Source organism: Physella acuta, unplaced genomic scaffold (assembly GCF_028476545.2).
Source record: "Physella acuta isolate Inbredline_101_S28 unplaced genomic scaffold, ASM2847654v3 ptg000255l, whole genome shotgun sequence".
Taxonomy (NCBI): domain Eukaryota; kingdom Metazoa; phylum Mollusca; class Gastropoda; family Physidae; genus Physella; species Physella acuta.
Window position 1 is genome coordinate 377,436 of NW_026731774.1, and position 14,984 is coordinate 392,419.

The 14,984-nt window shown below is 33.0% G+C and overlaps 2 protein-coding genes across 4 annotated transcripts; both read left to right on the plus strand.

Moving 5' to 3' along the window:
- The first annotated feature begins 1,543 nt into the window (after window positions 1-1,543).
- LOC131938683 (uncharacterized) lies at window positions 1,544-9,657 on the plus strand. 3 transcript variants are annotated; one of them, XM_059296812.1, is made up of 6 exons: window positions 1,544-1,567; window positions 4,230-4,357; window positions 5,583-5,697; window positions 6,232-6,357; window positions 7,177-7,297; window positions 8,816-9,657. In XM_059296812.1, exons 2-6 carry the CDS (start codon window positions 4,292-4,294, stop codon window positions 9,057-9,059), a joined length of 672 nt encoding a protein of 223 aa, XP_059152795.1. In that variant the 5' UTR covers window positions 1,544-1,567; window positions 4,230-4,291; the 3' UTR covers window positions 9,060-9,657. The 3 variants fall into 3 exon arrangements, with proteins under 3 accessions (XP_059152795.1, XP_059152792.1, XP_059152794.1); XM_059296809.1 differs by lacking the exon at window positions 1,544-1,567 and adding an exon at window positions 1,572-1,672 and having other exon boundaries at window positions 4,227-4,357; XM_059296811.1 differs by lacking the exon at window positions 1,544-1,567 and adding an exon at window positions 1,572-1,672.
- Window positions 9,658-11,659: 2,002 nt separating this feature from the next.
- Window positions 11,660-13,680, plus strand: LOC131938691 (uncharacterized). The gene is made up of 2 exons (XM_059296820.1): window positions 11,660-12,210; window positions 12,475-13,680. The coding sequence occupies exon 2, from the start codon at window positions 12,479-12,481 to the stop codon at window positions 13,364-13,366; it is 888 nt and encodes a 295-aa protein (XP_059152803.1). The 5' UTR covers window positions 11,660-12,210; window positions 12,475-12,478; the 3' UTR covers window positions 13,367-13,680.
- The last annotated feature ends 1,304 nt before the right edge of the window (window positions 13,681-14,984 follow it).

Sequence of the window (14,984 nt, forward strand, 5' to 3'; positions counted from 1 at the left end):
AAACACTAGTACCTATATATGGTTGCTAGCCTTTGTCTCATAATAAATAAATAAACCGGGAGTTATCTCCCCTAAACTTTCTCGAATCTAATATATAAAGCTTAATTCTGTATGTAACATGTAATAAGTTTGTTTGTCGTGGACATACTTCCATGGATTTTAGTGTTAGATTATTATCGTGCTCAAATTTATGAGTTAAAAAATTACTATTGAAAGTGTTGGGAAATAATTTTCATTTTTGAAGCTGATAGTAATAATTGTCGGCATGTTCATTAAACACAATTTAAAAAATATATCATCTTTTACAAAAATTTTCATTATGTCTGAAAATTATTTATATTTAGTCCTTTAGCACTTACTTCCCTTTGATAAATTAGGAAAACACAATTACTTCCCTTTATAAAACATTGCATTAGTGGAAAAGAATTTACTTTTTATTACTTTGTTTTGGTGTTGGGAAAAAAATAATAATTACATAATTAGCGGGGATTGATCAAGTGCAAATGTTGTAAGTATTTTACGGTTCAGTTTGGAGTATTATAATTGTTCATTAAATTGAAACAGGCGCGTCCGCCGGCGCCCCACCAGGGTTCAATTTGGCGCTCTGGGCTTTCCTGTGAGCGCTATGGTGCATAATTTCGCTTTGCGTTTGGATTTGGTTTGTTTTCGTTTGCTTTTTCGTTTTTTTTCTTTGTGTTCGTATTGGTGTTTGTGGTTGTGGTTGGGTTTGTTGTTAGGTTTTTGTTTTCGTTTGTATTTGTAATTGTGTTAGCGTTATGTTTGCGTTTTGTTGTTTTGGTTTTCGTTGGTTGTGGTTTGGGTGGGCAATGCCGGGTTTTTGATGATTAATAAACACACAGGTAATGGTCTTTAACAGAAAGGTTTTTCACAGAAGCCAGAGCAGAGCCTGGCCGGGACGGCTAGTATTCTTATATAAAATAACAGGGGATGGGAACTCGTGCTACAGACATGATTTTTAATCCATTTTAAATACTTAAAGTTTTAAAAATAGAATATCTGAAATAGTACTCAAGTTATTGGTTTTTGAAAAAGTCAAAGTAAGAAAAGTACCACTTCCGGTTATCGGAAATCGCTCAAAAGTTGATACGGATCTACGATGTTGAAAAAATACTTATATATGAAATTTCATCAACCTAGCTGTAACGGTACTCAAGTTATCGTGTTTACACACGGACACACACACAGACAGACAGACAGACAGATACACACACAGACACACAGACATACGGACAAGATTGAAAAATTATGTTTTTCCGTATCAGTGAGGTGTAAAACGTCGAGATTTGTAAAAATCTCGATTTTTTTTGCACGATTACAAGACTTTCTCTATACTGCGTATATACGAGAAAGTAAAAAAGACTAGTATGATACACAGTGTCAGGATCGGGGCTATTTATAGTCCTGAAATAGATTGAAATATTTATGTGACTAGTGCCAAGATGTGAAGGGGAATTCCCTGTCGTCATAAGCAATACCCGTCGTGCAACAGTGTGACCTACTTCTTGGCAGACGATATCGACAGTCCTGATATAGGTAAATTTTACAGGTAAGGCAGGGTTCTCTATGTGTTAGTGCATGTGGAAATATTTTCTTCTTTTCTAAAAGTCACAAAGTTAAGATAAGTAATGTCTTTCATCAGTCAAAATTAGAGGTAAAACTAAATTACCGCATTAAAAACTACAGCATAATAAATGTCTATATTTATAGCTGACATATTTAGTAAGCTACCGCTTACACTTTATATTACTATACGATTTATTTCATTTACTTCCTTTGAAGTTACGTTACGAACATTTTGCGTTGTGAATTGACAAACGACAGCTTAGCGGCAACAGGACTTAAGACCACGGGTAGAACTATGATAGATGGAAATCAGTTTAATTACAAAATGGGACTACCGGCAGATGCGTCATAAGGGGGAAGGCAATTGGGGGGGGGGTAGGTGAGTACGGCACCAGGGTGAAACTTTTGAGGGATCGACACCAAGGTAAACAAGTGAACAAAAAATAGAAGAAAAATACTTTTTCCACTTGAATTAATGATAAATTAGAGTTTAATTATCTTTAAGTGCAAATTAATAAATACTAACAAGAAGGGAGGGGGGTTAAGATGTGAAAGAATGTATTACACAATGACGCAGACTTGCTAACTATCGAAAAAACAATGCTACATCTAGCAGTATTAATAACCGGTTAGATATATACGTTGCTATTAAGGCCAAACACAACACATGTTTTTGACAGGTTAAAATATTTCTACTAGTATGGGTTTAACACTAATTCTAATAGTAACACCATGTAGCTATCTAACCTGATCGTTTCCAACCTCTACAGCCAACGTAAATCAAAATAATCCACGATTGGTTGCAATTGACCAGGTGTGCGAGGCAGCCATATTGTTTCTAGATAAACAAAACAATCGCCTGTCTTCGTTTGTTTACATTATTTGCATACACTCTTCTATTTGTTGTTTTAAAATTATACAATAACGCAAAGTTTAATAATTGAAACTTTGCCAAGAAATATACTGTTGATTGTCATTGGAATACTATGAAACACTGTTTAGTGCGATTTATACTAAGCTAAAACAATGGACAAGTCTGTCAGATTAAAGAATGTACTAAGTCCATCCCCTTCATCCCCTTCTCGCTATTCAACCAACAGTGTATAATCTTAATACAGCTTGCTGTGATAGGTTTAAATGCATTCATCGGACTGTAAACGACACATAATGTGTTAATGTGTATGCCCATCTATCCGTGTAGGATTTGCTAGCAGCTTATGTAAATACTAGAAGGGATAGCTGATAAGCATTCACCTGTACTAGACCCTATCTACACGTATGTGTTAATCACGGTTGAATGAACATTGGTAATCATTGGCTCATTGGATCTTCACACTTTTTTTCAGCGGTGGGTAGAAATGGGGCGGTGGGGGGCGTGTTTAGCTTCAAGCGCTGTACCAAGGATTGTGTAGTAGGCTATTTTCAAAAGGCAATAAATCTTTTTATACTCGGCAAAGTTTTTAGTGCATACGTAAACAAAGAACATAAAAAAATATATTATATACACATACATTGCCAAAACATATTAAACGGATCAATGTCAAATAATATTTTCGCTTATAGTCCTAGAAAAAATGGATTCATATTAATAAAAGTGGTGTCGAATAAAACTAATCAATTCAAATGTTAAATTGTTATGTCATGGGAGGTAATTTAAAAACAAAATTCTAATCAAGCTAAATATTGATTAAAGTTGATTTTGTTTTTTTTATTCATACCGTATTAATTATTATATGTTAAGGCTCATAATCCTATTATATGAACCCCAATCTTCGCATTTCTCCCTTTCTCTCTCTCTCTGTCTCTGTCCGCATGTTCGAAGGCTATGTTATCTGTATTTTTAGTGGTATATGGAGAACTTAAAAATGCGGATTTTTTTTATAATATTATGTTTCTCGATCAAACTAATACAAATTATTAAAAAAACAACACAATGATCATTTAACAGTCGGGGTTTTAACGAAATCATTTAAGTCTCTGAATCAGTGTGTGCTCTTAATATGGTGTTGAGGTGACCAATAATGTACATAATTTGGTTTTAATTTTTTAAATAGGTTTTGGAAGCCTATGGGGGTAATTCAAATGTGTCGAATGTTAAGCTGTTTAGTTATTTATTTGGTTTGTCATCAATATCGTGTAGTAAATCACATTTTGACAATATATATTTTATAATTAAAAAAAAAGTAAAACAGCAAAAATATAGGCCTATAGAATTCACATGAAACGCGTATCTATCGCTAGTTAAAGTTGATTAATGTTAAGATTATTTATATTATTTCCTAATAAGTGGGCGCAGAATTTTATTGTTTTTTTTCTTCTTTTGTATGATCTCTTAAAATCAGTATATTTTTTGTGTTATTCAAAGAGGTGGATACATTAGATAATGTGGAAGTCTCTCTCTCGGCGCGGACGTCCGGGAAAGCGTAATTTGATAAAGTGGTTGGGTTTGTGTTTGCATTTGCGTTTTGCTGTGTGTTTGAATTTTTAACTGAGTTTGCGTTTGTGTGTGTTTGACTTGTGTTTGTATTGTGTTTTCGATTGTTTTCCTTTGTGCGTGTTTTTTGGTTTTGCTCTGGGAAGTAAAAATAATTAGTGTAATAATTACGTAGATGAAACATGAATGCATATAAACATTTTGGCAGCAGGAACACGACACATGTTATATAAACGACTGTTTGCCGCACTGGATCAGTAAACGTAGGAAACCATGGAGATTTTGCTAGTGGTTAAGATCGTTATATTGGCAATAGTGTTTCTGGTAACCTCAGCTAAGGTAGGTACTATTACAAGTGAACAAGGATATTATATTAAACATGAAAAAGCATTTAATTTAATTTCCTTAAATAATAATTTCAATCAATAATCGCTGTCGAACACTCTTTAAAAAAAAACAAAAAAACAAAACAAACATTTAAGGGGATATGCGCGGGGAAAAATCACAAAATTTCTTGTTTTTGGTCATGATGGGTTTCTTGCCCTTTTGGATACTTTGTCCATTTTTGTATAAAGAAAATAATAACTTTAAAGAGAAAAAAATATTTTATGTGTTTGAATTACGATTTTTATGACCCTATTAATTAAAAAATAATCAATTTTTCCCAATCTTACAAGCTCTCTATGAAAAGTTTTATATCCGTCATTATATTGTATTTGACATCATTGGAAAGCTGGATTTCTCATGTATTTAATAAACTTAATTTCCTAGATCTCGGAAGCACCCAAAGCTCACAATCGGCTTGCAGTTTACACAGATATGGTACTTTCCTGACCTAGTTTTCGTTACTTTTGGCGGTTTTTCTCAGTTCGCAGGTTTTTAACACTAAAAAGCCTACTACTTTTTCATTTATTAAACAATGCCAACCATATTTTCAGTAAATGTTCTTGATGCGAAAATACAACTTTTGTCACGAGGGAGTTGTGATTGCTTTCATAGAAAAAAAGTATTTGGTAATTAACATGCACATTTAGAAATTATTGAATACTAAAAAGGGTACGATTTTTTAGAAAAGTAAAATTCTTACTAGTAATTATTTCAAAAAGTTGTCGTGACAAAAGTTTTAATATATACTGAAATATAAGCAGTTTAAATTTGATTGCTATAGGTGCATAAATAAAAAAGCCTTAGTATTTTTAAAAGTACCGAAAAATTCAAAATGGCGGAGGTTTTTTGGGTTTCCATGACAACCAAAATTGTTTTCGACCTTTTTTTTGCTGTTTAATACTTACTTTTATATGCCAAATATGATAAAAGTATTCAAAAGGCTTTAGATCTTAAACTGTAAAAAATAGAAAAAAACATAGCATATCCCCTTAACATACAAGAGATTTTTTTGTAAATATCTTTTAAAATGTGGAACCCATTAATACCTTTCCTCAAGAATCTGTGTTTTAAAAATGCAATAATATTTATTCTTGTTTCATAATAAAATGATTAATGCATATTTCACCATTTTATTCTAAACTATGCCTAACCCTACTGTATTATCCACTCTCAACAGCAGTTTACCAAAGACGACTATGACGCGTTCTTCGACTTTGAAACTGGTGTCAAAAAAGAAAACGAGAGCGTTGCCGTGCATATTCCATTTACTGGGTCTGGATGCAGTACAATTGGTAGATACAGATGTGCATTCGACAGAAAAAAGAAAAAATACGTTATGCACATTTACATAGAAGGCCACACAAACATATGCTCATACATACAAATACACATAAACACACACATGCATATATATATATATATATATATATATATATATATATATATATATATATATATATATATATATATATATCCTGTAGTTATCTTATAAAATTTCTCTGAAAATCAAAACATCCTCATTTTTTCTTTTCGTTTCTTGCAGAACACAGCCTCTTTCCAAGCTTTCAGCTATCCTCTTTGCTTCCTATTCTTTCGGCCTCCTGTAGCACGCTGCGTATTTTCTTCAAGGGTCGACCCTTGCGTTGCTTTCCCTTGGATCTCTTTACATGTTGAGAATGTATATAGTTTACTTTTTAATTTTTTACTCCTTATTCTCAGCAATAATTATTACATTTAGCTTGAAATTACTAGCAAACAATATGTGAATGCTTTGTATAGAAATACAATTTACGTTCTTATGTTCTACATGTTGGTAATATTTCCAGGGGTTCTCAAAATAATGCTGTCAAAGGATGATGTACGGAAGAAGCGGGTGCTGGTCGACATGGAAATGACGTCCCCCACAGGCTGGCTTTTTGACCTGGGGGACTCAGACACCAACAACGGCTACGGTAAGGTGACAACGGTTTTTATGAGATTTTTTAAATTATATTAATCACATTATATTTTATGCGGAGAGATGTTAAGGTTAATAAAAAAAAAATCAACATAAGACTTTGGTGAAACCATATTCTATTCCAATATTTTTGTAAACTATATTTTTTAGCTTGAATGATTTGATTTTTGTTTGGAACAAAAAAAAAACAACTATTATTAACACTAAGCTATTTAGTCAAGAAGCTCATAAAAATATGTACCTGTTTTTAGTTTAACTTCAGTTCTGGTTTCGTTATTGATGAAAATTATATAACACAAAATTCGAACATTATTTCTACTTTCCTTACAAATTGGAAATTATCCATGACACACAATTTACATTGTAAACATTAATTTCCCTATTTTATAGCTGATAAGTTCACACAGCACATTTGATGTGTTTTAAGCATCGTTTGCACTTTTGTTCTAGCTGGTTACTTGATACCATAAAGTTCTTGTCATCTATTGCACGTTTGTTCTAGTTGAAGACTATATGACACAAAGCTTATGTCATCTATTGTACTTTAAATCTAGCTGGAGACTTGATGACACAAAGCTTATGTCATCTATTGTACTTTTAATCTAGCTGGAGACTCAATGACACAAAGCTTATGTCCTCTATTGTACTTTAAATCTAGCTGGAGACTCAATGACACAAAGCGTATGTCATCTATTGTACTTTAAATCTAGCTGGAGACTCGATGACACAAAGCTTATGTCATCAACTGTACTTTTAATCTAGCTGAAGACTATATGACACAAAGCTTATGTCATCTATTGTACTTTAAATCTAGCTGGAGACGCGATGACACAGGCCTCAGACGCTGAGGTACAAGGCTTAGACGGATTCATGTCGGCCTACTACAGCGATAACGGCGGCAGTGGACTGGCCTTTAGCTTGCCCAACAAATTTACGTAAGGAAACTTTGTGTTAGTGTAGATTATGGAAAACATCCGCGATAACAGGCAATTTAAACAATGACATGGAAACACAAGTACACATATTTGGCAATTAAGTAATTTTATTTTGGTGATATGTCATTCGCTACAAAGCACGGTATAAAAATAATACACAGACACAAGCTGATAATTAAAAGCTTCGAGTATTTAAACGCAGGCACACGTATCTTTTATGTAGGGCTCTATCTCTTTCAGCAATAGAGCTAGAGTAATATCGAGAGGTGCGCTTTCTTAAACGGGGTAGGGATGGGAAAAGGGGGAAGGAGTGATAAAGATGGGCGACACCAAGAAAAAAAATAAACGTGTAAAATGTAATGATAAAACAATGTTATATCTAGTTGAAAATATAAAACGGGAGGGGGGGGGAACTGAAAAGATTAAAAAAATGCAAGGGGTTGTTGACACCTTAAGTTATACAACCTAGTGAAGCCACTAAGCTTCTTTCATGCATCTTTTGAAGGTAGGGGTAAGGGGTGAAGGCCTGGAGAGCTGGAGCATATTTGCCACCTTCACTCCCCCCTCCCCCAACTTACCCTTAAGTTTTAAGTGCTCACGGTGATACATTTTTTAAACAAACCCTTGTTTTCATTTACATCCAATCCTCGAAACTCTACTTTGTAGTCTATATGTCTTAGTGACGACAGTTACGAATAAGTAATTCATATATTTCACACAGAAACATTGCAACACAAAATAATTGATAGCGACTGTGAAAAAAAGTATTCACTCATTTATCAGACATTAACTGTAATACAAACTTTAATGATTTTTTTTATTTTGATTCGTGATATCAAGTTTGTGTTGGGGTCGGCGTGGTCGAGTCGGTAAAGCTCATGGTTGCTAATGGTCTCGAGTTTGAACCCTCGGGCAGAAGAGGCTCGTTAGCTGAGGACAGCCACTATTCTAGGAGAGACAACTCCAAAATCAAACAACTGCTGTTTTATAGTTTGCTCTTGGTTGGACACAGGCTATGAAAGCAAATCCAAAAAGAAAAGCAGGCTGAAATCGGAGTCAATGGCCTCAATGGCGTATAACCAGTTGACACGTATCCTTACATGTGATGGAAGCATGGTCGAGTCGGCAGAAATGCTCATGGTTGATACATTCGAAATAGTCTCGAGTTCAAATCCTCTGCAGATAAAGCTCGATCCCTTCCAACACCAAAAATTTAGAACGAAGAAGAAGATGAAGTTTGTGTATATAAGTTGGATGGTAAACAACAAAGGTAGATTAAACAAAAAAAAGCTAAAAAGTTTATTTTGCTTCACTCCTATTGGAGTAGACCTACACTTGACACATTATAATTTAAACTCTGTTTACTTAGTTCAATTAAAAACAACAGTGAGCAACTCTTTAATTAGAACTCATGACTGACTTAGTTATTCCCATTATTTATCTAGACATCATACTAATGCTATTTTTATCCACAAGCTGATGAGACTATAAATAGTCCGTTCCGCCTTTGTTTAACAGCAAACGTGTGACACTGGTTGCCGGTGACAGTCACGTGACCTGGATCTTTGACGATGACGTCACCACGGCCAACTACTTCTCCAGCCCTGGCCTGTACGGCCTGAAAGGTCAGTGGCAGTGTGAGGGTTCGGTCAACTATGACCTTTACCTTGGCATCAACGGGGTGGTGGATGGCGGCGCTTACTCGGGACGCACAGGGAGCGGAGTGTGCCGAGTCGGCTTGAAGATTTTACCGGAAATTTAATGACTTCGATGAAAAATCTTCAGTGCACATTTTTTTTTCTTTTTTTGTACTTCACTATTATTATTAAGCAAATGTTATTATTCGCTAATTTCTTATCAAGGTTTAATAATCCACTTATATCTTTCTTCACAGTTTCTATCTTTGCAGTTTTAGTAATTTTGACAATGTCTTAAAAAGCGTTTTATTATTTTGGAATTCACATTTCGCAAATTAAAAGAAAATAATTATTTTGTGATTACATTCATCGTTAATGGATCTTTTACATTTGTAAACAAGGAATTAATATTTCGAAAAAAAAAATCAAATTATTGTATTGTTTGTCTAAATACGTTTTGTTTTTAATTTTTATTTAAATTTTTTATTTTTAGCATTGCAGATAGTAATCACTACAATTAGCTTTTTACTTGTTTTCTATTTTAGTTTGAAAATTTATTTCATTTCTTTCATAAAAGTAACCAACATTATTTGAAGATAGAACATTGAATATTATTATGTGTATATCTATTACAGTTACTATATACTACTTAAAATTAATTGTTACTGATTCTGAACGTATTAATTATAAACCTAAAATAATAAAGAATATAATTGTATAATGAATCTATAGATTCCTTCCCCGTATGTGAATGTTCATGCAATGTATTTCGTTGTTACATATTGTTGTTAATTGAAAAATGTTTCTAGTTATATTACGGTATACATATTATATACTATATATTGTATAGAACAATCTTTTATTCTACTTATTTAATCTTACATACAGTCTTAGTATTTCTATTTATAACTCAAATGTCAGGTCAAGTTTGAGAAATGTGGTTCGGTTACTCTCCGTGGTATTTAGTACATTGTAAATTAGAGTATTATTATGTAAAAAGCATGAACATAACTAGAATCACTATTCAAATGTAAAGAAATGTGTTTTAAAACTTAAAAAGATGAAAAACAAGTAAGATACTTTACACAAAAATACACTGGTAATTATATCAAGTAATCTCAGAGCGTTCGTTGAAATAATACTTATAATATTACCATCTCCATTAAGCTTGATAGCCAATTACAACGCCAGGGGACGCAAATGGTTAAAACGTAGATATAATATAATTATAATTTCTTGGTGCTTTCCCATTGAATGATCTGTCCTTAGGATGAAGTACTCTATTAGATGACGTGTATTTATGGTTTACTGTAATGGTACTTAACATGGGTTCTATCAAACCCCACGGCGGTCAAGATACATACCCTACTCATACATTTGCGATCGGATTTTGTTCGTGCGGACTAGCTGTTTGCGTCGTAATTAATTTAAATTTATTTTTTGTAATTTCCCTTAGTATTATAAAATAAACCATTATAGGAAATAATGTAAATACTACATTATATGTATTGCAACAGTGGGTTACCTTTTTCTGACGTCATGTTACGTTATTTGAAACCTAGTTATTATAAAATTCTACGTTTTGTATTATTTTGTTTCATTTACCATTCTCATACATTCTTATACATTTTGCGAAGATTGTTTTGGTACTATTTGTTTGATTTTATTACTACCAGAGTTTCTTCTAGGCTTCTCGTCGGGGAGGCTTCCCCCCCCCCCCCCCCCGAAAAAAGTCTACCGCCCCCAGAACGAAATGGAATTTATATAGAAAAAATATACTTTTAACAGTGTCCGCCGTCCGCCCGCCGAAAATTTCAAGTACCCCCCCCCCCCCCCCCCCCGAGAAAAAGGTCTGGAAGAAACACTGATTACTACTAAATCTGTAATTGATTTCACTTTGGTGATCCTGGTCAAGGCCAAAATGTCAAATGTTATGATCGAAAACCATTTACATAGTTTACTTAGCTAAACAGCAGTAAAAGTTAACTAACTAAAATTGTAGTTATAAATATAGATTTTCTGTATGTTTCAGAGACCTACATATTTTTCGGCCATTATATAAATAGTGGTGACGAACTAAATAATTGAAGAAAATCTTTTGTTTTGTTGTTTTAGTGAACACATGTAAAAGCTTGCATATATACGTTTGTAATTACTTGATTTTATTTAACACTTTTTTGTTTTAGTAAATCAAATGGCGTACCTAGAAATACATGTGCACAAAATGAACAAAGTTGTGTGTAGTAGAGAGAAAACTTTAGTTATTTATATAAAAACATTTCATTAACTTAAAACCAAATAATATATAAAATAAAGTCGACGTTAATATCATATTACTATGTTACAAGGTCTCCACCAACGTGACAAGTAAAAAAGTAATCTTCTTCTTCTTCTTCTTCGTTCTTAATTATTAGTGTGGAAGGGGATCGAGATTTATCTGCCAGTGGGTTTTGATCTCGAGACTTTGTTCGAATTTATCAACCATGAGCTTTTTGCCGACTCGACCACGCCTCCAACACAATTAAGCGTTACGTGTCAACTTGTTATGCGCCATTGAGGCCATTGACTCCGATTTCAGCCTGCTTTTCTTTTTGGATTTGCTTCCATAGCCTTTGTCCAACCAAGAACAAACTACAAGGCAGCAGTTGTTTAATTTTGGAGTAATCAATATGGTAAAAGTGGATGACATTTGCAAGTTTAGACCCATGACAAAGACAAAAGACAAACGAACGACAGAGTAGGTTAGGTTAAATCAAAGCTTATAACAAAACAAGAAGAACCGGTATATTTAAAATAAATAGAGTAAAACAAAAGATTGAAATTGTTACACCGACATGAACAAACATAATGTAACACTGAGGCTGTACATTTTAGTTTTTTTTTAAACTGTGTCTTCTAAACATGACGACGTTTCTTGGTGAATGAAGAGCAATCAGCTTTGTTTGTGCATATATTCATGTGGCTTTTTTGCAAACAAGAGATAAATAACGTTATAATGCTATTTATAAACATCCTTTTTTACATTGAGCATAAATTTTAAACACCGTTGCGCTACATGTGGTTGAAAATAAATCACAAATACAATACACCAGGATACGCCTGACTGCTATACTTACAGCCCTTTGTTTACAATGTCTCCATAGCAGCCACCATGTGACAAGGCGTCGAACTTGCCAGTTCCGGGACGATCACACAGTTAAAAAGCTGGACTGGTTATTGCTAGATAACATTGTCGCAGTGTAAGCGATTCACACAGCTGGGAGCTACACTAAACTGGTAGAGATGGTTTTTTTAATCGTCAATATAAATGATAATAAATTATAGTTATTTGTGAAAATATGTAAATTATTTTAAAGTTAATAAATAATTAAGCACTATTTTGTGCTTCGTTATAGGAATACAAAATATGCATTAGTGATTTTAATGTAAAATGTGTATCTTATGTTAGTATTTTAAAAACATTTTTATAAATTTTAAAACATTGAAGTTATTAGAAACTAGATTTCCCATTGTTGCAATGTGTTTTTTTTTTCATTTCAGAAAGATGCCCTTCATTAACATTCTGCTAGTTGGAAAAATTGGACAAGGTAAAAGCTCAACAGGGAACACTATTTTACAAAACAAAGATGCTTTTAGAATATCGAACGGGGTATCGCCAGCAACATCACATACCATTGCGATGAGCTCAATGTATAAGGGAATAGAAATTCAAGTTGTGGACACCCCAGGGTTGTGTGATACAAGACCGAAACAAGAAGGTTATAACAAACATCTACTTCGGATGGCAAAGGCAATGGATAATTATCGTTACGATGCTATAGTCATCGTAATGAAATACAACAACCAGATTACTGCTGAAGACATACAGACACTTGAAATTGTACAAGAAACTTTTGGTGAGGCTTTTATGAGACATAACGGAATACTTTTATTCACCGGTGGCGACATTTTTGAAACTGAGGAAGAAGTTGTGGAAGAGAATTTAAGCTTTGAAATGTGGTTGGCAAGAAAAGCTGAACCCGAAATTCAAACTTTGATTCAAGAATGTGGTTCCCGTTCTATCTTGTTTAACAACAACTTTAGAGATGAAAGGGAAAACGAAATACAGGTAGAAAAACTTATAATGATGATTGATGGTATGGGGTATTTGAGTAAACCTTTTTTTAAAGGAACGGTATTTGAAAGAATGTGTTTTATTACAGAGGGCTTGATAGATATTGATATTAATTTTGAGAATCTTGATCTTTCAATGAAATGTATCCATGAATTACAAATAGAAGCAGATTCGATTTACAACGAACTGAAAACAACCAATGCTAGGGCTGCAGCCCTACTACTTGCTGTTGGCCTGCAGAGGTCTATCAAAGAATTAAAGGAAGATCTTGACAACTTCAAAAAGAATTCTGGGGCGGCAGAAATGAAAACACACTAAAAAAAATGCCATAAAGATACTAAACAAATAATAATGGATAAAATTATGAATAAATAAAAATTCAGAAACAACGATAGTGTGTTAATGTCATACAAAAACGATTACAGCGTTCTATGACAAGCTTTTAAACTATTAACCAAATGTATAAATAACACAATATGTTTTAGTATTCAGAAATTCTGAACTTTATATTTATATTTAGCATATCGATTATTGTTGTTTGATCTGAATTTTTAGCACTTGTATAAGTTGTTTAAAGATTTATATTTCACAACGTTTCATTTGGTAGAGTATTTGTATTAATTTTAATGATTTCTCATGTATATTTTATTTTAGTTTACATGGGTTTTTTAAAACTGGTACTATCTTAAGATTACAAATAACACATGTTTTTTTTTTCAGTTTCATCGTACCTCCACATTTTAGGATTGTCATTGTTTTATCAACATATAAAATACCCATTTTGTGCATTTTATTTTAATTGTAATTAGTTATTAGTATATTTAAGTGTAATGTATTGCTTGAAAAATAAACTAAATATGACTGAAATGTAAATAAAATCAATACTAATACAGTTGCTTTTTGTAGTGGTTAAGATATATTAGATATAGTTACAATAGTAAGCACATAACAAACAGATACATTCTTATTTTCCATTAAGATATTTATTAATCAATATAATTTATTGGCTGTTGTGTTTGCAACAAAACTTTTCTTTTAATTTGATTTTTAAATTTAAAACCCCCCCACAAAACTTTGCCTATTATTTAAAATAATTATGTAAAATAAAAGAATTCATTCTTATTGCTTTTGTTTTAAAGTATACAATTTAAAAATAAACGTATGCCGAATATTTACAAAAATGCTAGATAAATAAGTTTATACTTGTTGGGAATTATTTTCAAAACAATCGAGCAATGAAACTGAGGTATCGATGCATTGATACCGCCCCAGCCTCCTGAGGCCTCTGGGCTCTGTAACTGGGAACAGGAACTCATCTAGGTAAGAAAACTCTAAAATCAAACAACTGCAGCCTTGTAGTTTGTTCTTGTATTGACAATGGCTATAGAAACAAATCCAAAAAGAAAAGCAAGATAGCTTAAACGAGGAAAAAGACGATATGAGCGATTAAACAAAATATTCACAATCGGTGTATTTAGAATAAAAATTCCGATCTTCTAATACAGATACAAAGACCTATATATGAAGTCACAAACAATCATATCCCTCAAAACAAAGAGATATAACACGTTTTTTTTTTTTCTTTAAGAGGTTACAGACATTGTTAAGAAGTTTTGAACCTGTCGGTTCATGTGGCAGATAGCGTAGTTTATTCTATTTCATGACCTTAAGAGGTATTTGTTAAATAATCAATGTAACTATAAAAGATTAAAAAAATGCTTTTCAATTGTTAAAATGTTAAATTTTACAATGGTAAGTTTGTTGTTAAATTGGCCACATTGTTAAGCTAAGAATTTGTGAATATCTATATATATAAAGCAAAGTGGTCGGGTGCCCGATAAGGCACTTCCCGGCGCCGCAGGCGCGTCAAATTTGGCACTAAGGTGCCTTATGGCGATAGAACACGAGGGCCGGTGACGGTTCGGCAAAAAGTCTA

What these genes read in the sequence shown, in the direction of transcription:
- LOC131938683 (XM_059296812.1), top strand. Translation starts at nt 4,292, where the DNA reads ATGGAGATTTTGCTAGTGGTTAAGATCGTTATATTGGCAATAGTGTTT. An exon ending in GTCTGGATGCAGTACAATTG is followed by an intron (nt 5,698 to 6,231) that starts GTAGATACAGAT and finishes TAATATTTCCAG; the next exon opens with GGGTTCTCAAAATAATGCTG. An exon ending in AGACACCAACAACGGCTACG is followed by an intron (nt 6,358 to 7,176) that starts GTAAGGTGACAA and finishes CTTTAAATCTAG; the next exon opens with CTGGAGACGCGATGACACAG.
- LOC131938691 (XM_059296820.1), top strand. Translation starts at nt 12,479, where the DNA reads ATGCCCTTCATTAACATTCTGCTAGTTGGAAAAATTGGACAAGGTAAA.